The 27,290-nt window shown below is 44.5% G+C and overlaps 1 protein-coding gene across 2 annotated transcripts in view; it reads left to right on the forward strand.

Moving 5' to 3' along the window:
* Positions 1-27,290, forward strand: part of FRMD4A (FERM domain containing 4A) — a 270,813-nt gene that overhangs the window by 46,726 nt on the left and 196,797 nt on the right. Inside the window, exon 1 of one of the 2 annotated variants that reach the window (XM_083859685.1) lies at positions 16,076-16,450. The exons of the other annotated variant lie outside the window; for it this stretch is intronic. Coding sequence (XP_083715811.1) covers positions 16,385-16,450 — 66 coding nt within the window. The 5' untranslated portion in view covers positions 16,076-16,384. Of the gene's footprint in view, positions 1-16,075; positions 16,451-27,290 lie in introns of those variants that run through there. 2 annotated transcript variants of the gene reach the window in all.

A 27,290-nucleotide genomic window follows, 5' to 3' on the forward strand; every position in this document is an offset into this window, starting at 1 on the left:
CCCCTCCCCCCCCCCCCCCCCTTTTTTTTTTTGGCTGTAGAATGACAATTTTGAAAAGCACATAGCTCCCCATGCTTCAGCCCAGAAGCTACCTCTTACTAAGAGGGGTTAGGAACAATGCTTTTATTTTACTGCCTGGCAGGTTTTTTGGGGGGGAGCTTTTGGAACCAGGGGTTGGCAGAGACCTGCATACAGGATGCTCCACTGATCTCGGCTGTTCCTGCCTTCCTGAGCTGTTTTGTGACCATTTTATACCTCAAAGCTACTGAGAACAGGGTATTTGCTTACAAGAACTGCAGTCATATCTGTCAAATACTGTAGGATGTGATCCCTTCTACAACATAGTAACTGCACAAACGGGCACTGAGGCTGCAAAATGGAATAGCTTAATTGGTTTGCTTTCCCAAGGAGATGCTGTGCCAGACAATAAACACAACAGCTGAAATCCACGCTCAACAATAGCTTTGCCTATAAATAGGATATTTTTAAGCAATAGGAAGAGCACTTGGGTAGAACTAGATGGCATTTTTCAGGTGGATAGTTTATTTGCTAATAAATGCTATTCAGGCTGACTGAAACCATTCACAGACTTAGGCTGAATTCAGCTAATGTTTTCCGCTCTAAAAAGGGGAACCTCATTTTTTTTGACAAACCAGAGAATGTCCATTTTAGCATTTCAACATGAAAAATTTAAAACATGAAAAAAACACTCCATCTTAGACTTCAGCTTGATTTTATTTCTTTACTTTGAAAGCCATTTTATTTCTTTACTTTGAAAAGAATTGTTTTATTTTATATCCATTCCATATAAATCCTTTCTGTTTTATAGCAGAGAAAGCAAATTATTTCAGAGGGACTTTTTTTTTAGTCTGTTCCCACAGGCCTGTTCTGGGGCTTTGCTTGCTTTTTCCAATGGCTTTGGAGTGTGAACATAATGTGCAGCTGGTGAGCTTGTCTTTACAGCTGATAAAGCGAGTTGCACCAGGGTCATGCTGAAATGAACCCTGCACACAGGTCGAGTACATAAAATAAGAGTTCTCCTCCAGCGGCCTCATGTTACAGAGGTGATTTTATGTCTCCAGCACCTTGGTTCTGTTTGGAGCCTGGCATGGTTATGTGCAAACTGCCAAGCCAAGCTTGAAAGCTTCTCTTTTCTCAACTTGCTTGTGCAAGGTAGGGCAGGTAAGTGACATAAGAAACAGCCTGAAAGGTCGGAGATGGATGGAGGCAGCATCAGTGGGTCTTGCTGCACCAAATGTGCTCACTGTGTGTAACCTGTGGGAAGAAAACTTGCTGAAATACTTCTTGCAAACAGATAAAATATGTCTTTTTCCAGGCAATCTAACACTTGAAAAGCCTCATTAATAATGATTGCAAATTGTGGAGTAACTATAGCTTCTATCTATGGGTTACAAGGCATTTTTCAGGTATTACCTGAACGTCAGAAGATAAAAGAGAAGAAATCAATCTAGACCTGATTTTCACAGAGGTTTCACGGTGATGCCTGCAGAGATTATTAAAAACATCTAAGCAGATTAGGCACACCTAAACCCTCTTAAAAGCAATGGGGTTTAGACACCTCACTTGCTATTGCTTTTTTGCAAATCATACCCAGAAAATGGGACATTTAAACTAAGCAACTTCAAGTGTTTAATGCACGTGCTGTGATGTCCCTGTGCTGCTCTGCAGTCCAGGCAGGGTGTGGGAGAGAGAGAAGGCAAAGCTGCTGCACAATCCTGTGCTGAATCACACCTGGGAGGACTCTCCCTGTGAGATAACAAGACCTGTGACATAAGATCACAGCTTTGCTAGGTCAAAGCAAGGTCCATCTGCCCCAAAACAAACAGCAGCCAGCCACAAACACTTGGGAGAAGTGTAAAACAAGGCAAGGCTGGAGAGATGCTTCCACGGTACATCCTCCCACTGCCCAGGAGCCACCAGTTTAGCCATTGCCTGACTTCACCAGGTTTAACCACCATTTATGGAATTTTCTGTGTGATACTTTCCCTACTTTTACCACAAGCTTTCAAATAAGAGATTTCTCTTGTTCTAAATCTGCAGCCTCATCATGTCAGTTCTTAGGCCTGGTGCAATCGTATAAAATAACTTTTAAAAAAAATAATTCTTCTCTATTCACCATCTCTTTCTCCTTCTTGACTTTATACACTTTGATCATATCTCCCCTCTGTCATCTTTCCCATCCTGAACACTCCTTACCCATTGAATCCCAATGCATAAGAGATTGCTTCCTACCTGTACAGGGAGCCTGTGATTAAAGCTTGGTGTGGGTTGCTACAGTGAGGATACTGGATTCTCCTTGCCCAAAACTGAAGTACATATACTTTTGATATGGCAGACAACAAGCATTGGACTGTGCCCAGTGCCAGGAGTGCACAGGGAATTAATGGGATGGACAGAGCTGTACTCAGCTCTTGCCTCTGTGGAGGAAATGTGTGAGGCAAGAGTAGTAATAGGCCTGCTCAAATATACTGTCTTTAGGACACACATTTCTGCATCTCTGCACAAATGCTGCATCTCTGGGATTCACAGACCACAAAAAAGTCTGCAAATATTTTAGGAAAAACCCCAGATTTAAAAGTTTTTTTTCTTAGAAATTGTGTTGAGACCACTACTCTAATGCATTCAGACCTCAGTCCATGATGTCCTTAGTCCCAGCTCCCAGACAGGCCCTACAGAAATGTAGATTCTCCACATGTAGCATGATCAATCCAAATGTAAATGAGAGAGTCAAAACAAGGGTTGGCAACCACATGAAGAGTCTGGGTGTGCTTCTCCTTCAGCTGTGCTCAGGTGTTCTTCTCAGAAAGTGGATTTTTACAGCTGGTTGAGAAAGGCTTTTCTCAACAATCTTCTATGCTGCCTTTCCCCATCCCTTTTCATTTTTCACACTAGAAGAAAAATGAAAATCTTTTCCAGATTGGGGAGAAAACACATGGAAAAGAGAGGCAGAACAAAAAAAGTGATGAATTACAATAGGTCAGAAGTAAGTGGCAGGCTGTCCTAGGGAAGTGGGAGAGCCATACTCAAGATTTCTGCTGCTATCCTCCTCCATTTGCTGAGCACTGATTTCTCTGTTGTCTTAGGAAAAAAAGTCTGTCCTCACCATAGAAACCACCCCACCACAAGTTTGTCAAGATTTGCCAGACATCCTAAAACTATTGTTCAATAAATGTATTTTAAAAACATCATTAAAATATTTTTCTAGATGATCTACAAAGGGAATTTTTCCTTGTGTGTGACTGAATTACCATAGATTAGCTACTTATTACTGTTCATTTAAATTAATATGCTTTATATTACAATGTGCTGGAAGCATGAAAACATCTTCAAGCTGTTGACTAGTAATCTGTTAAGCCATGATAACTTCTGCTCTTGCAGTGCATCTGCTTTCTTGAGGGAAAAGCTGAAATATTTGATGATGGTTTAACCAGTGACAGGTGACTGCTGCAGTGGCATAAATAAAATTTGCATGTCCTTGTTGCTTGAGTCAGAGCACACCAAGACATCAGTTTGAAATGAAGTGAAACATAGATTTTAATGCCTGCAAACATCAGAAAGATGTTTCAAAGAACATACAGATCTTCTTCCCTTGGGGTTAAATGCTCCTTGAGCTTTCCCCCATCCAAGTCCAGGATCAGTTCAGTAGATGTGCTGGTGAAATCCAGCCCAAATCTCATCCTTGGAGGGTCCCATGCACCTTCTAGAAAGGGGAAGCAGTTTTACCATAACCCCAACCATCCTCCACAGATGTTAAGTGCTATTTTCACACACTTCAGCTGATTGCTCAAGTAGTGTGACAGGTTTTTCCATACAATCCCAGAGCAGCAGGGATCCCCAGAGATGTGGTCCCAGCCATTAGGCTGCTTCTTTGAGTGTTTTCCTCTTGCTTTTCAGTGCATGTCACATCTCTGTGCTGTGTGCTTTTTAATCTTTAGAGGTCTCTCACCACCCCATGCCGCCAATCTTCCCCTCTCCAAGCCCTTTGATCAGAGCACTTTCCCTGCCATACCCATCAGTGTCAGTGGACACATGGCCCTCTGTAACTGCTGGGGACATCCCCCATGGACAGTGACAGTTGATTTCCAGGCTGCTCTTCCCTCCTGGATTTGTGCCCCCCTTCCCCTCATGCCACTGCCCCTTGCATTCACCTAATGAAGCACAGGCTCATCAGAGCCAAGCTGCTCTCAAGAGAGCTGAGCTGGGGAGTGGCTGTAAGTGACACAGTGCTCCTCAGGACACAGTGACACAGTGCTCCTCAGGACAGCCTTTCCCCCCGACCTCCAGGCAGGTGAGACAATGATGTAGGGAATTATAAACTGAAGTACATGGTCAGGATGGTGAATGGAATGGGGATTCTTCCTTTCTGTTTTGGTGACTTTCCTTAAGGTGATGCATGAACCAAGCATCTCATCTGATACCTCTGCTTACCTGTTTTCCTCAGCAATACAAGAGTAGTCTGCCAGAGGTATCTGTCTGTTTGTTAGATAGGATTGTTGGAGGAGAAGGGATATATCAGTGAGGAAGATATTACAGCTCCAACATTGTCCCAGTGTCCCCCAAACCTTCTTCATTTCTTCGGGCCAGGCCAGAATGACATTTGGGGCTCAATACTTATTTTATGGTATATAAAGTGTGTAAAGTTATAGAGACAGACAGAAAACCCTTCTGTGGATGTTTGTGTGACAGCTCACACCCAGGGAATGCACTGCTGGGGTCAATGAGGTCCCTAATGTGACTTCTTAGATATGGAAAGAGGAGAGACAAAAATGAAGTGAATGAACATTGCTGAGAGAGAAGCCTCAGAAGGGACTGTGCCTCAGCAGAGAACACAGCCATCTTCACCTTATTAATAATTTTAAATTATTTTTTTTTAAGGAGCAAGAGGGTCATTTGAAGCTGTCTGGGCTTTGCTAGAGCACAGTGCTCTAATGAAGGGCAGGGTTAGGAGCATTTCAGGGCTGAAGGAATTAAGGATTCTGGCTTGGACCCAGAGTTGAAACAAAAATTGCTGTGGGGCTTAAACCTGTTTTTAACAAGAGTATGCAGCCTGCCAGACCTGGTGAGAGATTAGCAATTTAATTATACAGGCCCTAGCTTCCTGCTTCCCACTAAGTGCCTAAAACCCCTCTAAAGAGGCCCATTACCTTCCTTTTTTTTGTTTGCTCTTGCATTAACTAGGCAATTCAGAGCAGCATAAACACAGAGGATGGACAGGGGTTCCCTTGCAGAGATCTTGGGGTTTTATGGCTAAGTGCCTCTTGATGGATCTGTCAGAGCATCCCACAAGAGCAAACCTGTCACTCCCCGCAGCGACCATTAGCTTCATCTCCAGCATCCCTGGAAGCATTTTCTGTTTGTCCCCTCATGAACTCACTGATGAGAACGTGGGCTTTTTTCAGGCCCTGGCTGACTTTGAGAGAGAAAGAGGCAAAGTGAGCAGCACTCTGGGCACAGGGATTTGGGGCAGAAAGCCTCGGCAGGAGGCTTCGGGGATGGCTAAGTGCTGTTTCACGTGGGAAACAGAGGAAAGGCAGGCAGAAAGCTGCTGAGAAACATGTGACATGCAATCTGCTGAGCTCCAAAAGGCTGTTTGAAATAGGGAGCCAAGAGGAAGAAGTGGCAGACGGGAGCTTTTTGTCTTTTTCCTTCACGGGAAGCAAGTTTATTAAGGATCGTGAGGCTCCCATACCATAAGCAATGAATTCTCTGCAACTGTTTTTCTTTCTAGCACTGTCTGTGGGGTGTTTTCAGACAGTCCTGCTTCACTGATGCTCTTCAAGGTGGGAGTTGATTTGTGTTAGTACAGCAAGTTCATCCATGCATGCAGCCATTGCAGTCCCCTTGGTTTCCTGGGACTGTTTTGGTGCCTCTGTGTTCAACTCTGCTCTGCTCTCCCACCACCACATCCCCAACCAGGCACCCACTGATCCACAGTGTCTGAGTCCCACTGTTGTATGTACCAGAGCTTGTTTTGGCTGTGAGGTTCCTGCTAAGGAGTGCAGGGAGCAGGTACCATATCCTTTTAACAGGTATGCTTCTGATAAATGCCTTTATGATGCAGAAAAGTAGTGATTTGTCCATCTCCTACATCTTTGTACATCCAAAGGGCAGAGCTAGGAATGGACCACACCCCAGAGCACCAGGCTGCTGCTGACAGAGCTGTTGGCTGTTTTACTTAAAATCCTTTAAAAACCAGAGCAAAGACATCTACTTTGCAGGCAGCACAGGAAATCTTGCAAGAATGTAATGGAGTGTAATCAGTGACAGATTTGTCATCTCTGTTCCATGGCTGAGGCAAAGTGCTGTGATAGATGAGACCGTTGCTTCTTCAAGCTATTTTTATGTCATGCTAAGCCAGGCTTTAATTTCTGGGACAGCAAGGGAGAACTCCATTTGTCTTTGGCCAGCCACTTGGCCCTGGGGGTCAGCCCCCTTTGAGGTCATGCTGGGGTAGGGAGAGGATGTAAGACAGCAATAGCACTGATTGAGGTCCTGCAGTCTCCCCAGTGCCCAGTTTTTGTGCGCTGATTGCATCCTCAGAGGTGAGCCACACTCCAGATTTGGGATTGGAAAATCATTTTCCCCAGTCACACTGTCAGGTGTTTCACCCCTACCTGAGGTATCTTCCAGTCTGCTCCCTGGAACCATCTGAGAAATCTTTTGGTAGTGTGGGAGCATTGGCAATGCATTGGTGCTTTCTGCCGTGTTTCCAGCCTTACTTTCAGGTGAATGTTGGTGGGGTTTGTGATGATGGGAAGAAGATGTCCTCTGGCTTTTAGCCAGGTGAGGCCCACGTAAACCAAGATATCCCTTCTTGGATAGGGAAATCACTGAGGGTGAAATGAACTTGGGGGGGAACTGGATGTCAGGTCATGGAGAATGGTGTCCCTCTGAGACTCTCACACTCCCAGGACCTTTCCTAAAACCTTGACTCTTTCAACCAAGAGATTATCTGGCTTCAACAGACTTAGTAATAAAAAAAATTTTTACATTTCATTGTCCTGGGGAGGAGTATTAAAGTACAATGAGGTATAAAAAAACTAGGAGGCCATGAGAAACAGCCAAAACAGCATTTTAGGTTTTGAGTTCCATAGTTGGAGGATGGGGATTTTTTAGCAAATAAAATCATGCTGAGGTTTGGTTCATGTTTTTTTAATTCCTCAGAAGTCTGCAGTGTCATTCTCCTGGTTTGGCATCCTAATTCAAAGTGAAATACATAAAGCCAAAAGGAGTGTGTCAAGGAGTTTCTCTAGCTTTCATCATCTTTTTTTTTTCCGTCAGCAGACACCATTCTTTTTGAGCTGACTGGCAGTATGTAAAAAGGAATAGAGGGAAGGGTTTGGTAATAAAATGTTAATGAGATTTTTATTATTGTTTCCAGTGGTATCAGGATAGAACCTTTATGCATATAATAACAGCTAAATATTCCACTACAGAAACTTGTTTCTAGCAAGCTTGTAACAACTCACTGCAGCACACTCGCAGTGTCCAGCCTTTAGGACAAATTAACAGCTATCAGCACATGCTGCCAGCAACTGGATACACGCTGTAAGAGGAGTTTTATCTTTGCCAAAAAAAAGAATATGAAAAAATACGCGAGGATGAGGCACAAGCTGCCACGGCTCTGCAGAGCCCCGCCGAGGGTCCCGGCCGAGCTCAGGGTCTGCACTCCCCTGCCAAAGGTGAGCAGCTGCCACCAGGGTGGAGGTGGGTGCCAGGGGATTTGGAGGGTTGGGATGTGGGATAAAGCTGAATTCTGGACTCCTGTAGAAGTTTTCTGAAGCTGAAATTTTTGAAGGTGGGGAAGGGAGGGGGCTAGCATGAGATGGGGAGGTGAAGATTTCTTCTCTGTGAGATGAAGTCCTCTGGTTCATCTCTGTCCAGGTGAAATGGGAGGTTGCTTCACTACATTAAGTTTTCAAATTCAGGCTAGAAGAGCAAGAAGAGGCCCCAGTGGTTTGAGAGTGGTCAGCTGGGAGAAAGTTGAAAAACATCCTCCCTAATCCCCATCTGTGGTCAGCAGAGGCACAGGTTTCTGCTCCAGTCTGCCTCTACAGAAATCTCTCTCTCACATTGATTCTCTGCAGAGCAGCTGCCTTTACAGGGGGGTTAAAATCTCTGAAGATTTCCCTCCTCCCCCTGTCCTCCATCACCTCTACAGTATTATTTTATCCTGTGCATGTTTAGAGTTTCAGGACATTGCTTCTCCTTGAGTCATCAAACTCTGCTGTCCAAAATCCCATGCATCACACAGCAGGAAATACTACAAGTGTTTCTGAATGTACAAGGGAAACACCCTGGAAGTGCCTGAGGATAATTTCCACGAGCAGTGTGGATGTGAGCTAGAGGAAGAAGGAGGAAAGGAGATGGGATTTCAATGGTTTGAGCACAGATTGTTATTTTGGTACCTCTGGATGCATGGGGTTTTTTCTGTGGCGCTGTGTATATCACTGTGAATGGCACTTGTGAGCTGAGAGCATCATACCTGCCACAGGCAGGTTAATTCCCCTCTGCTTCCAGCATACCTGGGAATCTCAGCGTGGGGTGGAGGGGTGTCCCACGTTCACTGCAGCAGACCTGTGGCTGATAAAACCTGTCAGCAAACACAGTGTGATGGGAATGGCCTTGGCAGCCCAAAGCCCCTCTGTGAGGGCTCCAGCCACAGGGGTAGCCCGGCGATGGGAGCGGCTATTTGCATCGCCAGGGCCCCAACCCTCTCCCTGTGCCAGACTTTGTAGGAATGCTAAAAGCAGAATTATGAGCATGCATCTCCAGGGTACCGTAAATATCATTTTTAATTAACTGGCAATTCTACAGAGGAGACTTTGTGCAGTTCTGTGAGACATGGGAACAAAGTTCAGCCTGTCCCTGTGACAGAGCTCCAAATTTCCCCTGCACTTTCCCAACCCAACGCCAGCAAACAGATGTGCTCTGTGCCTCCTATTTATGCGCTCCCAAGAAATTAGCACCCCGTTAAGCTACACAATGCAGTGCATTTATTTTTATTTCACTGTGCTGCAGCCTTTCAATGGTAACTCCACATTATTTCTTACTGGAATCAAATCCAGACTACCATCAAGGGCTTCTTAAATCAACAGCCTATGAGGGTTTGAATTTTGTGCGGCAGAACTAGTGCCTATAACTTAAGATAAAGTAAGATAAAGCAGCTGCCAAGATGCTAAGTCCAGTGTTTGACTCCGGTTCAAAAGGGAAGGGACAGAGAGGAAGATTTAATTTCCAAATACCTGAAGCTGGGACTGTGATTTGTTTGCAGACCCAGTTTAAGGCAATAAACAGCTATATTTATATCTCCTGAATGTGCTTATTATTTCAAGATCTCACCCACCAAGTGAAAGTGGCATGACAAAGCAGCACTGTAGGGAGCCAAAAAATGTATAAAAAGCAATTGATCCATTATAGATGCAGTCTCAGGCAAGCTCAGTCTATTTTTAATCATTTTAATAATGCAGCTGATTTGCTACATCAAGGAAGGGAGCTGAAGTGGGATCCCTCACAGTGAGCTAAACAATAGGCTCATGTGGCTCAGTGGCATCTGGACATCTCCTCGAGTGTGAATGTCTCAGCCATGTCCCAGGGAAATGGTGCCACTGCAGCAGCCCTGCCCAGCAGGTCACCTTGAGACATGGGAGACCCCAAAGACAAATGGATGATGCTTTAGGAAAGCAAGGGAAGAAGTCAGTGGGACATTGGATTGAGTGAAGTGGGATTAGAAAAAGGAGGGTTTATCGAGAGCATTTAAAAGGTGCATTTCTGTTGCTGTGATTTGGGCCAATGGATTGGGGTGATGCAGGTTGCTGCCATGCAAGGCAGATTTGGGTACATGTAGCCAGACAAGGAGACTCTGATTCCTCTGTGTTCTCCATGTTCTCCATGACCACAGGCCCCTCTCTCCACTTGAAAGAGACAAAACCCATCTAAGCAACACCCACTCAGCTTATTTGTGCCAGAACAGCTCCTTCATCCTTGGGTGGCTTGTTTGCCCTTGGGGGAAGTCTGGAAGAAAGAAAACTTGAGGTTTCCCTTCCCTTGCCCAGAGTGGCCTTTAAATAAAAGCGCATGTGAGAGGGACAGTAGACAAATGCCTTTAGCCAAAGGGTGGCTTTTAGGACACTCGGTTAAATCATGAAAATATGACAATGTCTAAGCTACAGAGAGTGGTGGGAGGCCATCAAGGAGAGAGAGACCACCCATGAGAAGCAATACAATGGGGACAGTGAAAAAAGTCAGCCAGCAGCAGCTATGCCCAGGAAGAAGATGAGATGTTTGTTGAATATAGTGACAATAAAATAGAAATTATAGCCACATTTTTTGAACTTGAAAGCTGAGTGCTCTGCAGCACCTGGGACTCCTCAGAGGCAGGATGATCTGGGACTCCATTTTGCTGATTCTAAGCTCACTTCATAAAGCAAACAGGAACGTCCCAGTTAAGGGCTGTAAAAGGGTCGAGACAAGCCTTGGTGCAAAACCTTCCAGGACAGCCAGGACTGTGTTCCCTGCTTTCCTTGCCTGCAATATCTCAGAGCTGCTGGCATTTCCCATACAGAGACTTCCTTATAAAAACGTTTATCTTGTTGTCGTGTGGAAGCAGCAGTTTTTCCCCCATTATGGAGCTGTGTAAATCCCACTGCGGGCAAGAGGTCAGGAATGGGACTCCCACGCTCATTCCTCATGTGGCAGCACGGGCCAGCCCCAGCCTGGCAAACCCTGCAGATGGAAGCAGTGGCTCCTCAGTCCCACTGCCAGTGAGAGGACTGACAGACACAGGGGATCTCAGCTGGCCCACTGAGCAGCCCCAGATGTGCTGTAGCCTTGCCTGGCAGTGCACTGTGTACCTGCAGGCTTCTCCCACACAGTTTAGGATGGGGAGGTGCTCTTGAAGGAGAAGAATGTTTTACCATTTCCAAGTTGCACGCCATCATTCTGTAGGTCTCTTTCTCCATATTTTTTCCCCTTGGACCAAAGAGTCCACTTTGCTTACTCAGTAATTTCTTTATAGAAGACATTTTTCTTACATTTAATCTTTACTGCCTTTCCTTGAATCCTACCCCTCATCTTTATGTCTTTTCTGGAGATAAAAGGATCAAAAGACAGTATTCAAGATGTAAGTGAACCCTGGTTTGATTCAGTGGCACATTAATATTCTCTTTTATTTGCCCCTTGGTAAATGTTAATATTTTATTTGCTTATTCCACCACTACTGAGCAATGAACTGATGTTTCACGGAATTATTATAATCCAAATATCTTACTCCTGAGTGAGCCCAGAGCCCATAATCTTATATGTGAAGTTCAGAACATTTTTCCTGCTGTGAACATTACTTCACATTTGGCTACATTAAATTTAATTAGCTGTTTTATTGCTCATTTACTTAGTCTCATCATATCTTTCGGCAGGCCCTTGTTCTCACTAGCCTGAGTCCCTCAGTGTCACCTGGAAACTGTGCTCCCTCTTTCACAGACTGCCTGATAATAGATAGAGCAATTGTTTATCCTCACTCAGATCCCTGGAGAAAACTCAAAATAATCTCCCTGCTCATTGCCTTGACTGCATGAACTCAAGGTTTGCAAGATTCCTTCTCTGGAGATATACCAGAGCTGGATGCCTTCATCAGGTGAGGCTATTGCATTTCATCCTGGATCAGAGATTTGAGGTGGAGCTGTAGGCTGATGCCCAACCTTCGCTGCAGCACTAGTTTAATTAATTCATTGAAAAATTATCACCAAGGCCTTCAGGTGACTTTGAAAGCTACTGCAGGATGGGGCTGACTTACAGCACCATGATCCAAGGTGAGGGCAGATGGCTGTGCTCTGGGCCAGCTGGAACCTGAGTGGCTTCACACTCAGCTCCAGACTCAGTGAGTTACCACCATCCAGCCTGGAGGTGACAGGTTGATCAGCTCCAGTGTCCAGGTTTTTGTGTGGGAAGGGAAACTGGAGAAGGAAGTAAGACTTTGGAAGCTGATGGTTTCCTGTCATCCAAGTTTACCAAGAGTATGGGATGTCCCTCTTCACCTTCCCCAAAGAGAACAACTCTTTGTTGAGAGGAGAAAGCATAGAAAAACCTTGTGGAGGAGATAAAAAAGATTCATCTTCACATCCTCACTTGGATTATTTCAAGCAAAGAAGTTCACAAAAGTTCAATACTAGTTGTGTAGAAAGACAGCCTGACTTGCCACAGCTGAATTGGAGCCCACCCCACATCTGTGGGATGACAAAAGCACTGCCCCAAATGGACTTTTAGCCATATTTGTCACACAGGTTCACGACTGAAGCCTTGCTCCCTTGGCCAGAGCAGTGGAGGAGAGCCAGGATGCTTTTCCTAGTGGGTTCCATAACCCAGGAACATTTTTTTGCCTCATGGACAAATAACCTTCCCATCCTCTCTGGACTCCTCATCTCCTGTCTTTGCAAGCTGGGCTGGCCCAAACATAACCTCCTGGGACTAGTTAAACTCAGATTGGCTCATTAACCCTTTCTTGTCAACTTTTGGCCATACTTAGTAAACTTTTTTGTTCTATTTTTATACTCCTGTCTTTGTCAGCCAGTGCTTGCAGGGCAGCTCTTTCCTCACCAACCACCTTCACCCCTGGAACTCCCCTAATTCTGGGACCCAGTGTGTCCCCAGATAACACTTCAGCTTTTGAAAAACAGCATATTTTGCTGAAATCTCATTTTGGCAAAAATGCTACAATAATCTCCCCTTTTGAGCTCTTTTCTGGGATCTTATTCCCAAATGGTCGAAGAAAACTAAGAAGGAAGTGAGGAGAAAATGTGGGTGTAGAAGAACATCCTGTTCTGCACAAATACCCTGGTGTGTTGTCAGATGGATGCTCTGCTTTAAATAGGTCTCATGCTTACAAAGGCCAAAGTAATACATTCTCAGAAATTAGAAAAGATGGAAATAATGATTTAATAAAGAAACTGTTTGGACCTACTTCATTAAAGAATTAACCAGGTTAGAGCTTCTCATTGTCACATGTGATCTTATTTCTGTGTGCTCCTGAAATGCACATTCACAGAGGTTTTGGGAAAAATCCCTGGGGAACTCAGAGAAATTCTTTCTTGTTTACTCTATTTGAGTGGCTATCTCCATAAGAAAGGTCACTTGGGGTAAGCAACACTGAAGCAAGAGCTAGAAGAGATCCAATGGGATAGATATGGAGCTTTTATGTGTTTGAAGAAGTTCTGCTTTGATTTGATTTTTTGACTCTGATTTCTGCTATCTGCTTTTTCAAGGTTGAGTGAGTGATTTCAGGGTTGAATGAAACAGCTTTCTACACTTTGGTGCCTTTTTTTTCCCCATCAATACAATTTCACCACAGCTACACCAACTGCTTCGGTTATCACTGGAACATCGTGATTCTTTTTTCTTCTTTACATTTTCTGTATTTTACATTTTTTTTCCCACTGTGCTTTGCTTTGCATATGAAATTTCATTACAATTTGAAGGAAAAAAGGGAAAGAGATATACCCTTGAGTACCCTGCAGTACTGGGAATCAGGAAAATTCCACAGGACTTACAGCAAAGCAACTTTTCCCAGCAACAGTATTTTTACCCAAACTTCTGACTATCTCTGCAGACAGTTAATATTGATCAGCAGGAGAATTGCTCTGCTGAATATTGCAACTGCAAGAGCCTAAGAGCTGCTATATCAATATATATTCTTGTAATAAGGGAATCCCAGGCCATGTCAAGCTGAGCCTGGGTGAGAACCCAGGAATTCATTCATCCTCTTTACCATTGCCAGTGGAGCACGTGGTGTTTTTAGTGCCAGATGTTTCTTGAGTGGGCATCAGGGAAGGCATTATGTGTTCCCCTAAGCCATTTTCTTGTGCCTGACACTATTTTCTCCATCAGTTTTGAAATAATCTTGAAATTCATCTTCATGAAGACAAAAATGAGCCTGTGTTGGAGTCAAAGAGTCTGTCACATGGACACTGCGTTCTGACCCTGGAAGATGTCTCCTCTTGTTTATCTCTGTAACCAACACAATGCAGCTACAGGGACAGTCAAGGGCTACAAGTGACATGCTTGTCCTGATCTATCGCTACAGAAAAGAATCTTTAATTTTGTATTTCAGTATTTAACACTTAGCCTTTGTGCAATAAATGGGGTGGGGAGGACAGAAGCGATCACATGCTTGATTCCAGTGAAGTTTTTGTTGTGGTCAGATGGTTGGACAGTAGTTGGGTCAGTTAGAGGTGGACAAGTGCATGATTCAGTCTGGCTGGACCACTGCTGGCTCATCTGACACAGCCCAGACACTGGTGTCTGTGGGCCAGGGACCTGCAGAAGGCCAGTCATGTGTCCAGGTACTCAGCCTGGATGTGTAGAAACCACAGACTCCTGGAATCTCTGAATTTCTACACATGCTGGAGAGGATGAAGACCTTACCAGCAGTCAGGTCTTCTTCTGCAAATACTTCCTAGAGAGCAGAACACATGAAGTCCTCTCTGTGGTGAGCCCTGTGGTCATGCACACCAGCTTGCTCATTGCCTTACTGCATTCTGGCCCTGGGTTTCCATCGCCTTCCCTCCAAATGCAATCCTCTTAGTTTTGATCCACACTCATTAAAACACCCCTCCACTTCACACTGGTGAAGACAGACACTTTGTCAAAGCTTTATGAAAGGGCAGTATGTGAATGATTAACAGGCTTCTTTGCAGTAGACAAGCTTCCCATGTTGGGTTTATTTCTGGAGCAGTCAACCTATTATCTGATGTAGAGCCATGTGTGAATGAGAGTTGGTCCAGCTGGAAAACAAATGACATGTCCTTCTTTGCTGTTGAAACCATCCATCATAACATGCCCCAAATGGTCCATCATGTTGTTGTCTAGTAAAACTTGGCCATCAGAGGCAGCTCCTGATCAGATGCTAATGGGTATGTCTGAAAATGTGATTTCAGCTATAATTCTGAGAACATTTAGTTGGAATTTATGACTAGAGGTCCTTCTAAGCTCCATCAACCCTATCCACCTCACACCTTTAGAAATAATACTGGTCTTCAGTTTCTGAAGGCTTTAGAGTAGCCTCATAGATTTTTTTTTTTTTTTTTTTTTGTCTGGAATACATCACATGCAAGATTTCACTCTCAGATTTCAAACTACATGGGTACATGTCAAATAAATTAAAAACAATTTGGCTGAGCAATGTGAACATCATGAAAGGCAGTTGGATGAACCTGGCACTCTCTAGGATGCAGAAGACTTTGACACCAGTCCTGGCCAAATCAATACTTTCAGTATTTCTCCTTTTTGTGCCTCAGTTTCCTTTCTAGTTGGTTCTTAGTTAACATTATGCAAAGTCCTTGAAGGGAACGTCCACTAGGTTTTGCTTTGGTTGGGTCATGTCCACTAATACCTTCCCACTCCATTGGAGCTGTGAGAGCTACAAAGTGCTAAGCAAGCAGAAACCTTTTCTCCACTGAGTTAAGTGGGAGCAGATGTGTGGAGGAGCAGCAAGCACTTGGGCTCATGCTTTAAACTTTCCATAAATACAATAAATGGAAGGGTCTAGTCCTGAGAAGTGCTATGGGGACAGGGATGCTGCAGACCTGAAAGGGTTGAGTGGTGGGAGTATGTGTCAGAGTCAAACCCTGAAGTGTTATTTGGGGTTATTCCCCTCCATACATAACCTCAGTAATCACCACTGCACTCCAGTGCCTTGGGGAATGGGTAACGGGATCTATTAATACTCTTAGGAAAGAATTAATATCCAAACAACTTTTGTTTCCTTGTTTTTTACACGTCTGTGCTCTCCTCTGTCACTCACTACAGTGCAGAGCCTGGTATGCTGTGACAAAGAGCTATTGATGGGGAGCTTGTGTGAATTGGCCCAGCACTGGTCACAGCCAACTTCTGTGGGACCTGCTGCCCCTCTTGTACAATACACTCCAGTGTGCTGGGCCATTTGTGAAAGGTCAGAAATGAACAGAGAAATGGACTAGAGTCAAAAACAAGCAGTCCTATAAATATCAGTCATAGTCAAAGGCAGTTTATTCCATTCCTCCCCTCTCTCTCCTTCTGTGTGTGTCTCTCCCTCCCTCTGTTGTGGTTTCCCAGATATAACTCCATGCTTCTGGCTGGGGAGCTCTGAAAGGAAGGCAGCACACACACTGCAGCTTCTGCTCCCATCCTGCACACATGGAATAATCCTCAGTCCTGCAAGCAGGGCTGACAGCTGGCACCGAGTCCAGGCGTCATCTGGACTCTGATGTTAAGTTTTAATTTCTTGGATTTTCCTTATCTGTGAGAAACTCATTTGTGACAGTCTGAGAAGGAGCTTTGGCCACAGACACTTTGGATTGCGACTTCTGACAGCTTCCCTCTGTTTGACTTCACAATGACTTTAGCAGCTAAATTAGAGGATATCGAAGTGACACTGGAGCACCTACTAATGGATGTGTTTGTAAGTAAGCCACTCTTTCCTTTTTAAATTGAGATGCCAGCAATCCAGAAGGTAGTATACAAATTTTATGGCATAGGCAAAGTGTTATATTGACTTAATTTCTTTGCATTTCCTGATAAACTGTGTGTAATCCAACTCTACCAATATATTGTGGTTTAGGCATCTCCTTCAAGGCATAACATGCCAAACTGGAACAGTGTGAGATACAATAGATTTTGCACTGGTTTTGTGTATAATCTACTAATTTGACCTGAAAAGGAGGAGAGATTTGGTCAGGTTGAGGAATATCTCTGTAAGACTATTGCATTGACAGAGATTTAAATTGTGCATTGCTTGATGTCAAGTGTCCTTGACTTTAGGATTTTGACAGCTATTAGATTACAATTTTGACTCTTGGGTTATATTTTTAGAGATAAAGGAGCAAGCAAAACAGCTGTGTTTTCAAGAGAATCCAGTTTATTACTCCTGGATGTATCAAATGCTTTAAACCTGTGTTAATCTGGAATTGCTTCCTTGGAATCATCAAAGCCCAATGAAGCAATGTATGATTTGCTTCTATGTATCTGAGATAATAATCCATCTTTATAATCTCATATTAAAGTTTCTTAAAAATATCAAATCATTTCCAAACATATTCCTGTCTTTTCCAACACAGCTTGATGGATTGTGCCTAAAGGTCAGAGATGGTCATGTTTTGGAAGGTTTTTTGGTGGGAGAGGATGGAAAATAATAGTGAGGGATTGCCAGTTCATTTATCTTTGTGAAAAAAGTCATGCCAAGGTGATCTGTGCTCTCTGAATTCAGGCTATAAGAAATAAGATTGCAAGTGACCTTCTGGATTTTCAGAAGAGTTTTTTGGCATCTCTTAAATGGAATATTTCAAATTTCAGGGTCGAGTGATGAGGAATCTTAGGCATCAGCCACAAAAGTGGAAAACAGGAGATCTTGCCAGATTTCTAGCCTGTGGTCCAGTTACTGAGGTGTTCATCTGTGCTGTGAAATGGATTCAAGTTTCTCTGTGCTGGAATCTCCCCTCAGTACTTTGGAAAGTGCCTTTACCCCTTTCCCAGGCTGCTGAGATTGGGGTAGATGAACATTATTGGAGACTCCCTGTGAAAGATTCTATGCAGGGCATGAAATACTGAAATACTCTTTGGGCTGTAATATCTGAATCAACCTAATGATTATTTGCCACTCCGGGTACAACTCCTTTTCCCAGCTCTCAGTACTGTGAATCCCAGAGAAAATCCCCAAGGATTTAAATCACCATGACAAGCAAAGATGTAATGTCTGCCTCTCATAACCACAGCACATTGTGAAAGTTATTCTGTGTGGGAAGAGGCCAGTGCTTTCTTTGGAGTATTTGCAAATGTTGTAGGATAAACTTGGCACCACAATTCCTCTTGGTCTATTTATAGCTCAGCATTGCTTCACTGACTTGGGTGTTTGACACCTGGAGGACTGAGACCCTCCTGGGACAGGTGTTGTTGAACAGTGGGTGCTTAAAGCATTTTGTCAGGGCATCTCCAAGCAGAATCTCAGAGACTGAAAACATCCAGAAAGCTGGGGCTGACTGAGGCTGAACAATCCTACATGTGTCTGATTGTGCTTGAAGGGCATGAAAAGCCTCCTGTCTTGCTGGGAGCCACACAGCCCAGTCAGACAGGGAAGTGGGGAATCGTATCTTCTTGGCTCTTCATGTCCCATTGTCTGTTTTAATGTCCATGCCTTGATTCCATCTAAATGCCTCTCCTCGTGGGTTTTTGGGTTTGGTGTTTGGTGGTTTTTGCAATGAAGGCGACAGTTGGCCAAATAAAATATGGGCCAAATTCTCCAGAGGTGCAGGCAACCTTAGTTTGTGAAATCAATGGAGTTCTTCTCAGGTTGTGTTTTGAACTGGTGTCTCAAATTTGTAATTCTAGAAATCCAGTGGACAATCCCCAGCTGGGACAGTGCAGTGACAGCTGGAATTGTGATGTGGGGATATGTCTGTACAGTGCCATGCTGTGCCACTCCTGAACACAGCTGGGTCTGGAGGAGCTGGGGTGTGTGAGCAGCATTGTGCAGGGGACACTGCAGTAGTGTCACAGCTGTGTGCTCTGCAGAGCCTGGGGCTGTACCACCCAGGGCAGCATGTCCAGGCTTCACATCTCACCTCAGGGCTGGGAATCCAATCCAGCCTCAAAGCAAATCAAGGAAAAAAGTTTTCCCTTATAACCAACCATATTTGCAGCTAGCTGGGCTCTTCTAAAAGCTGCCGAGGAATTAAGGCAGGAAGAATTTTGGATAATCTAGATCAAATGCCACATGCAGAATCACCACTCTCAGGCACAGTTTTCAGTCTTTACTCATACATCACCTTGCCTTGCCACTGTGTTTGATCTTAAACCACCTATTCATTTAGCAGTGTTAAAAATAACCTCTGGATATACTAGATACAGAAAAGTAAACATAAAACTCAATATGAAGGAAGGGCAAAACGTCAGGCTCTGGTTGTTACAGAGCATTCCAGCAGCCAGATTTGTCCAAGGTCACTGATCCACTACCAAGTGCTTTGCTGCAGCAAGATGGGTATTTTGGTGGGGAGTATTGGGGCCAGACTGGTCAGGCTGGGTGGGCTGTGGGCAGACTGCAAGGTAGCAGGACCCTCCTGGGAATGATCTTGAAGTCTGCTCCATGCCATGCATCTTCATCTGTGTCAGGTTTATTGCTGAAAGAGGGAAGCCATCTGTCACTGTAATGCTCCTCTTCCAATTCTTCGGTGCCCTCCACTGCTCCAAACCAGGTGATTACTCACAAAATTGGGAAATTGTGGTCTATGGAGCCTTGAGTTATCTGGGGTTTTTTTCTGAAGAAACTTAGTGTTAATGCTTCTGGACCTTAGGGGCAGTAACCCATTCCTGGATCAGTGGACCCTGACAAAGCTCACTTTAATAGCTTGTACTAAACTATCAAGCCCATTTTGTCACAGTGTAAAAGGTTATAGCAGACAACAAATGAGAAGCAACCACCAGTTTCTAATGAAAACTGAGACATAGCTCAGCACAGACTGACACACCTTGATGTAATTTGGCTTCTGCAGTAATGCAGACTGGAGAAAAACTATAGGATTGGGCCAGTTTTTCTCTGAACAATCTTTTTAGCTAAATTCTCCTGCAGGAACTCACCTGGACTGAATTCAGCAGTTTTGCAGGGATGATGGCAAGCCTCGCCAGCAGATGTGTTAAACACTTCCTCTGGAGAGCTAGTATTACACAAGAACACTTTAAAAAACCTTTTTTCCTTTCTTTTTGCTGAAACCAGAGATTTCCATCTACATGGCACGAGCTGCCACTTCCTTCCAGAACACGGTGTTCTCGCAGCGTTGTCATTCCATTATCAGAGAAGCAGCTGGTGCTGCACTGACACTTCCTTTCCCCTCTTTCCAAAGGGCATTGGAGAGCTTTGCTGGGCTGTATGAGATGAGATAAAAGGGAAGCCTCTGACATGACATTTCATAATTAGCTGTCATCACTGGCGGGCTGCTGCCCAGCCGCCTGAGAAGCTGGGACTTGGATGCCTGGAGAAAGCTGGACAGGGAGACAGGGACCAGAGTGGGGAGGCAGTGCAGGGACAAGCTCAGCAGGTCCCTTGGGTGTGCTACATGGAAAAGGGAGTCTGGATATGAAATGCAGACCCTGAATCCTTGTGTCATAGCTTGCAAAAGGCATCCCTGAGCTAAACCTTCCTTGTCTCTGGACACAGTAATTATTCTTGAGCAGTCTGTGAATGAGACCTTTGAGGGAAACCTCAGGATCAACTTTGCTGCCTTCCAGGCCTTGCCTCAGGCACAGATAGAGCAAATCTCCAGGATATACCATGCCCAGTATGCATGGGGTACTTTCCATGGAATGTCTGAAAGTGAGAAGGGTTGTGGAGCCCACCCCGCTGAGAGATGCTTTTCCTTCCATTATGGATGTGGCTTTAGACCTGCTAAAAAACAGACTTTCAAGCAAACAAGCTAAGGGATAATAATCCTGTTAGGAAAGTGAGCCTGAAGTAGTCAAACATCAGCTGCTGTCAAAAAGGAAACTGAATTCTGAGGATAGACACGATGGAGCTGTAGTGGATATCCCAGAAGGGAAAAATACCCTTCAGATGGAGTTTTTAAACCATGAACCCTGTGTGCTGGCCCACTCCAGATATCACCTGGAAGACAACAAGCAATTTATCTCCAATGGTTCCTGGGGTCTTAGAGCCCACCCAAACACATCCTGTCAATCCACACTACACTCCACAGTCCTTCTACATTCCTGCAAACATCTATTTTCACAGCTGGTCCCTCAGGCTTCCTCCCACCACACTCCACAAAAAAAATATACACTTACGTGTATATGTATCTATATGTATATGTATATGTATCTATATCTATATGTATGTATAGAAATATTTTAAATATAATTTTTAAATATCTATTTCTATAGATATAGCATATACGTGTAGATATATATGAGAGTATCTGATGAAATTGTATTTGTGAGGGATTTCTGGCATGGAGAGAGGCTGTGATTGCTTTGCCCTGGGTGGATGTAGCAATCCAGATTTGCCATGCTGCAGACTCCTCTATCACCCAGAGAAACAGCTGCTCTTCTCCCTCCACATGTTGTCAGGTTCTGGAAGAGTTAACACCAAAATAGCAAGAGTATGAAACTCAGTCAAAATAAATTACCTGGGATGAACCAGAATTAAGGTAGGAGTCAAACTCCTTTATCCAGACAGATCTAAAGCTGGATATTTGAAAGAGAGGGACCCAAATGCTGAGACTGAAGGGTCTGAAATGAGGGTCAGGTCTCTCAGCCAGTGTCGCCACAGGAGACAGAGCTCCCTCTGGCAGTGGGGATGACACTCTGAGGTGGACAAGGCCATCATGTCACAGTAAGGATTTGGAGTGGTGGCTACCAATACCCACAGATTCCAGCTCTTAAAACTAAGCTGTGAAGAGAGGAGCATTTAGTTGACCTGACTCTTATTAATAATAGTGAAACAACAATAAAATCAGCGCTGATAATTTTTCTTGTTAGAGATAGAGAAGCTGAGACAGAGGGACATGGACCCATTTAAGTAGCATCTTCCTCCATCCTCCCACTTAGAAAGGAGTAGAAATACAAATTCCAGAAGCCTGGGTTGGTAACTTGTTTCCTCCAGAGTATGACTCCACACAATCACAGAATAATCCAGCTATCAATGTCTCACAGGTCTCTGATGCCAAGGATGAATTGTGGCTTTGAATCCAGTCCTAGCATGCTCTGGCATAGACAGCTGTGAAATTTGTCCATTTTTTGGGCAATTACACCATTAACCTTCCTATTTTCTCACACCACCAATACTAGTAAACAGTAGCCATCCTCACAGCTGGGACTGAGGACAATCTGGAGACAGGAGGGGTGCAGGAAGGTGGTTGTGATGAACTTGCTTCAACCACCATTTGCACTGTGAGCCCTGCAGCTCCCCTCCCCTCCCTGCAGTAATCAAACAAACATTCTTGCAGTTGCTATCGACTCCCAGTGTCTGTGTTACATTTTTCTTAATAACAATTGCAATAATAAGACATTATCAACATGTAAAGTGATCCATTAACCTCTACAGCAGCAATAAATTTTGTGGCTTTGCCAGGCTGCCTGGGCTTGCTAATCGAAGAGCAAGAAGCAAGTTCATACCCAGAGCAGTCACAAATCATACATAATGCAGAAGTGTGGGTGCTAACCTCACCCCCTGCAATATAATGGGTATTGCCATGTGCTTATTTATCTGAGAAATTGGTTCTTTAAAGCAGGTCTTAATGACTTTCTCTCTGGCAACAACAGCATCCCCAGTTTTTCCTCAGGATCCAGTTTGCAGGAGATTTAAAGCTTCACTCTCCACCACTGGTGTCAGCATGAGTTATGGCAGTGCAGGGAAGAGAAGCAGAATCAGGCCCCTTGATCTGCAATAAAAGCTGAGGTTGCTTAGCAGGATTGCACCATTAAAGAGATCTAATTAGGTAGATTGCCTCGGGTTTTGTTTAGACACTTCTGAAACTGAGAAATGAAAAATAATCAGACCAGGTCTTCCCATTGAATGATGTAGTCCAGCATCATGTCTTGAGCAGCAGATAACATCAGATCCCACAGACAGCTCCAAAAGAGGGTAAATGCATAACCACAATCCCCACAGTTACCTTTCAACAATCAGTTCCTTGTACTCAAGAGTTTCACAACCCGGAATTGGCACCTTCAAATTTATCAGCCCACAGTAGATGTACTTTTATGAGTCGTTGAGTCATTTTTAAACTCAGCCCAGGAATGCAGCTGCCATGGGCAGCCCTGGAGAAGAGGAAAAGCCATAGTGCTGTGCTGCCACCCTCCACACGGTGCCATCAGCTGCAGAGAACTCCCATCTCACTCCCATGAGAGTCAGGTTGTGCTGCTGACCCTCAGAAAGCCTTTGTGGAGAAGGAGAGGAAGAGTTCTGTGGAGCAACCTAGGCTTGGTCAACCATGCTGAGAAACACAGACACAAGACAATGAGAACAAAGGGCTGGGAGTGGGAAGGCCAAAAGGGATGTTAGCAAATCAAGGTAATTAAATACAGCTACCAAGGGACAGAGGAGAACCTCTGAGAGCTGGCAAGGCAGACAGAGTGGCCAGTTGTCATGTTTGCTTTGTTATTGGTGGGGAGACATCAACACTTTCAGGTTCCATTCAACCCCCAGTAAAATAAGCAGCTAAAGCAGGTCTGGTGTCTCAAATCTTGCAAGTGCCCATTTCTTTCCAGCTATGACAAAAGGAGTCCAAGTGACAAGCTCACATAAAGGGACCAAAATTAGGAGAGGTAAATGCCACTTCAGGTGTGTCCTACTACTGGGGTAGGGTGTTATATGAATAGACAGGAATTACAGGGAGAGACTCCAAGATTCCAAGAATGAAGGTCCAGAGAGTCAAACTTTTCACATTTCTTCACCTGTCCAGAAAATACACACAAAACACAACCAAGTTGGGTTTGTATTTTGCCAGTGTTAACAGTTCCTCTTTCAGCTTGATGCAGAGTTTTTTACTCACTTGGAGAAAAGTCATCATTATTCCATTCTTGCCAGCCCTCAGCTACAAAACATAATTTGCCTCAGAAGCTGTTTACCAAGTCTGGCAAAGCTTAAAAAAAAGCCCTTGTAACATCTCTCAGGGGTCTTCTACTTCCCTCCTTTCTTTAGGGACATGTTGGTCTCTCTGCTATTCATGTGGCTTTCTCTTGGGGCACCACAACTCTCTCTCCTTCCTTTACACAGACACATATGCTTTCCCACAATATAGTAAGATTAATCAAAGCAGTGTAACAAGGATGAAGTTTTAAAAGGGAGAAAATTGCACAGAACAAAGCAGCATTTATCTTCACAGTGTTTGACATAGTCCATATGTCACACATCCTGTTTAAGGCTTACATCGAGCTCAAGGCTGAGTACCTTCCATGCTGTGCTGAGCAAACCCCTACATCTTCAGGAATTGAAGCAAATCACCAGTGCTAAGCACTCCACAGCCCACTCACATTTTAAGATTTGATACTGAGATGCACCAAGTATTCACACATTCCTTGCAGTCACCAGGGTTTACAAAGGCTTTAGACCCGACCCCCAGTAGAAATATTGCATAGTCATGCCCCAGCTAAAGAGCTTGCTTGCTCTTGTGTGCATCACACCCTGCCTCTGCTCCACAGCCTCCGTGTGGGAATGTGCTATTGTTGCCAAATATCTCCTCCTTTGTTTATATTAGCCCTGGAAGTCAGAGGTGGCCCCTTCAATCCCTCCATGATGTTTACAGGGGCGTGTCTCCAGGGCAGTGGGGTCAGGCAAGCTCCCTCCCTAATTAATTACTGTCTCTCTGAGTTATGTGGGAAAAGAGCTGACCTGCCAGCACACTAAAACCCAAGGGAAATGTCCTTCCATCCAGCAGAGGCCCTGCTTACTATCTGCTGCTGTTCTTCTGGACAGGGTTTTCCAGGAGCCCATGTGCCTGGGTGCTCAAAGACTGGGACCACTTTCCCCAGCCAGGGCCACAGAGAGGTCAGAGGATGCAGAGGAGAACTGGAGGTGGGATGGGGGCTGCTCTGGGAGAGCCTGCCTGGTGGCAGGAGGGGAAGAGGAAAGGTGCAGGTTGCTCTCTCCTCTTTCCTGAGGATATTTCCTGGGGTGTCTACATCTCTGCCATGATTTTCAGTAGGGGCTGTGCCAAGAACTTGCTGGCTTGGTGGACACAGCAGCTGATGGGTCTAGGTGCTTGGCAAGGTATAGGCTAAGCAGGTGACAGCCTGGGCTTCACACTCCACTCTGCAAGCCATTCCCCATGAACACCCAAGGCTGAGGTACACAAAGCAGCTGATGATCAGCCATGCAGATACTGATGCTGGAATACCAGTGAATGAGGACATTTAGGACCACCTGACATGACATTGTGTCAACCTAGAGCCACAGATATGAACTTCTCTGAGTCCAGAAGGGCTTGATTCTGGGTTTCTGATTAGGCTTATGCTAGTAAGACCCACTAACATGTCTGTGAACTGCAGATGGTTAAACAACCACGTTTCAGCATGATGTGAATTTGTGACAGGAGCCCAAATTCCCCATGGCTTTTGTTGGCACAAATGCTGGACATGCAGTCCAACAGCACCTTGGTCACTGCATAACCCCCAGTGCCAGCTCAGAGTGAAAAAAAGCACAAATCTCTCTGCTCCAGTGTGGGGCCGACCTTGATATTCAGCCTGGGTGGCTGCACATAGCAAGGCACTCCCATACACTGCTTGCCCAGGGGAGACAGGGACAGGATGCTGCATGTGGCCCCTGGTGTGACACAGCCCTGCCACATACAGGGGAAGCCCCTAGGCTTTCTGTGGCTGGGGCCACAAACAACCTCTCTCTCTCACCCCTGCAAGCTGCTGGGTTATTGCCAGCTCTGATGGAAAGGACTCACATGGGAATGGAGCTGCACCCAGTGTGTTTTCCCACATCCCTCCCCAGGCTAGAGTGATCATAATATTTCTCTGTAAAACACCATGTAAGACTGGAAAATTGTTTAGCTTTTTTTAAATCAAAGGCAAGCTGGATTTGCAATGACAACCTCTGCACATCTTTCACTCCCAACAAGGCAATTTCCTCTGCAGTCTGATTCTGAGTGCAATAAAATGTAAGCTAAGTCACTGTAGGGTTTGCAGCCCCAAAGCTCTGGGGAAGCTCTGTTCTCTCGTCTTTCCAACAAAATAGCTAGGGAGGATTGCTTACAGTGGGAAGAAAGAAATCCCACAAAGATTAATAGGAGCTCCTAAAGAGCTCAAATAGAAGTGGTTTCCCTATCAGGACTCCAGGGAAGAATTTGGCTTTGCTACTGACAAGCCATAGATATCATCCAGGGTGGAAAAATACTGCCAGGAGCTGCAAATTATCCTTATTTTCCCCTCAGTCTGTTGCCATACTTGTGTCTTCAAGGAATACCGAACTTAAGTGGATTTTTCTGTACTGAATGACTTTTCAATTTTACAATACAATGTCATTGATAGATCTGATGGATACCACTCACTGCATTTCAGTCTGTGCCACTGCTGTCACTGGTTTCCATTCATTGATCTCCATTGGGAGTACCCTGACTTGAAACTTGACTCCTGTGCTGCAAATATAAGACACACTTTGCAGCAGTAAATGGTTCCTCTCTCCTTTTCATTAACGACCAAAAAAGAAATCTAGTCCAAATAGCAATCCATTGGATATATTTTCCTCTGATGCATTGTTACCACAAACCACTGTTCCTGGCAGCCTGCAATTAGTACTGAAAAGCATCCACTGCTTTAAAGAGCTTTGTCTTTCAGCAGTTAATAAATATAGTGTGTCCCTTTTGAGGGGCTGTGGGGGCAAGGCCAGGATGTTCCCTTAGAATATTTGGGGGTTTATTTCCGACTGTGCTGTTTAATTGGAGATTGTCTCTGCAGACAATGCAGTTAAATGAAGACTCAGTGATGAGCCTGGTCATCTCAATCTGCATCTGCAGCCACCTAAACGGGAAAGGGGAATCTCCAGAGGCAAATTCAGAATTTGATGGGCTGAAGTCCTCTTGGATGTGCTTATGCCTGCCACAAACACCCAAACTCACCCTCTGGGAACAAGTAAAAGACCCTCATAGGAGTAGGTTTTACATTACTACCTTTAGGAGACCTATCAAATGAATTTTAGTAGATTGCCCTATACAGTTGCCTGCCAATATGCTTTGAACAAAAAATCTAAAGCAAATATCTCATCCTCCTGGAGGGTTTTCACAATCCTGATGATTAAGGTTTGGCTTCCTGTCTTCAGGTTCATACCACCTGGGAAATGAGGAATGAAATAGAAGTGTCATAGTGGGTCCAGGTCTCCAGTTTTACATGGAGGGTTCCCATGGAATTGTGTCTGGGGTGCAGCACAGTGAGGGAGCAAGGAGTCAGGCTCAATGGGATATATGGGGATCTTACTGAAATTGGTTCCAGCAACATGAAAATAGATGGATTTTTTCTACTTTTCATGTGTGCAAGATGTTTCCTGTAAAGAAGAACATTTTTATTATCATTCAGCTGCCTTGAGCAATACACAGATTTGCATTTCATTGGCAAGACCTAAAAATCTAGGCAAAAACACTTGAGGTTTGTGGAAATGACTGAATGAATGCTCCCCTTTCCCCTTTGGAGAATATCAGTGTGTGGTGTTTCATGCTGGTACCACTGGTCTGTCTGTGTCTGGTCCTGGAGCCTGATGGCTTACAGACACATCTCCCTGTGTATTGTGACTCTTTATCCCCTCTAGTGGATAAATTTCT

This window comes from Zosterops lateralis (assembly GCF_965231275.1).
Source record: "Zosterops lateralis genome assembly, chromosome: 4".
Classification (NCBI taxonomy): domain Eukaryota; kingdom Metazoa; phylum Chordata; class Aves; order Passeriformes; family Zosteropidae; genus Zosterops; species Zosterops lateralis.